The 917-nt window shown below is 60.2% G+C and overlaps 1 protein-coding gene across 1 annotated transcript in view; it reads right to left on the bottom strand.

Moving 5' to 3' along the window:
* Positions 1 to 140: 140 nt before the first annotated feature.
* Positions 141 to 917, bottom strand: part of TMBIM6 (transmembrane BAX inhibitor motif containing 6) — a 1,654-nt gene continuing 877 nt past the window's right edge. The window contains exons 5-8 of the mRNA XM_014947452.1: positions 817 to 916; positions 584 to 684; positions 418 to 490; positions 141 to 283 (exon numbers count right to left, since the gene is read on the bottom strand). Of these exons, the coding sequence (XP_014802938.1) occupies positions 260 to 283; positions 418 to 490; positions 584 to 684; positions 817 to 916 (298 nt within the window). The 3' untranslated portion in view covers positions 141 to 259. The remainder of the gene's footprint in view (positions 284 to 417; positions 491 to 583; positions 685 to 816; position 917) is intronic.

Genomic DNA, 917 nt, shown 5'->3' with positions numbered 1-917 from the left:
GGGGGGAGCCGGGCTGGGGAGTGGAGTTGTGGGCTGGGGCGGGGGAGCCAAACGCCAGCAGGATCTGAAATCGGTTGGTTTCTAATAAAAAACAAAAAAAAGCTAAACGAGAGAAAGAAAACCCCACAAGGTGCGAAAGCTTCTGGGCTGCTTCTCATCAGCAGCAAAGGGCAACCCCTTTAATGAACCAGAGAAGGGATGGGGAGAGGGTGGGGACAGAGACTGGACAGGGACAGCTCCACCTCGGCCTGGAGCTGCTTCACTTCTTCTCCTTCTTCTTGTTCTGCAAGAGAAGAAGCGTCCGGTCACTGCAGGGTCCGTGGCCCCCACCCTCGGTCCAGCCGAGGGGCAGGTTTGTCCCCCACCCCAGCCCGTGCCGGGGGGACCCTCACCCACCTCGGGGGGACCCTCACCCACCTCGGTCATGCCCAGGATCAGCAGGAGCTTCCGGAAGATGTTGGCAAAGTCAATGAAGAGATCGACGCAGTGCCTGTGGGGAGGGAGGGAGGGAGGGATGTACTCAGGGGGGGTCCATGTTCCCCCCGTGTTCCCCCCCCACCAGTCCCCTGTCCCCAGCACCCACCAGATGTAATCCTTGTCCCCGCTCTCTGCCTTCTCGATGATGAGCTGTGTGTCAAACAGCACGAAGCCACACATGATCATCAGCCCCAGGTAGAGGTTGGCCTGCAGGAGGTAGAGGGGACATTAGATGGGGACAGCCCTGCGTTGGCGTCACCAATGCAAGCTGACATCTGTCCGTCTGTCCGTCCGTCCGTCCGTCCTCCACGGGGTCCCGGCACACGGAAGGGGACTCACCGTGAAGAGCCAAGTGGATCCCATGAAGGCGTTAACCACAGAGGAGAGGAGCATCAGGGTGAGGCCGGAGAGCAGGAAACCTGCAGGGAAAAGGTAGGGAG

The sequence above is a fragment of the Calidris pugnax genome, unplaced genomic scaffold (assembly GCF_001431845.1).
Source record: "Calidris pugnax isolate Ruff unplaced genomic scaffold, ASM143184v1 scaffold155, whole genome shotgun sequence".
Classification (NCBI taxonomy): domain Eukaryota; kingdom Metazoa; phylum Chordata; class Aves; order Charadriiformes; family Scolopacidae; genus Calidris; species Calidris pugnax.
The sequence above is the reverse complement of the archived record's forward strand: the minus strand, read 5'-3'. Positions and strand labels throughout refer to the sequence as shown.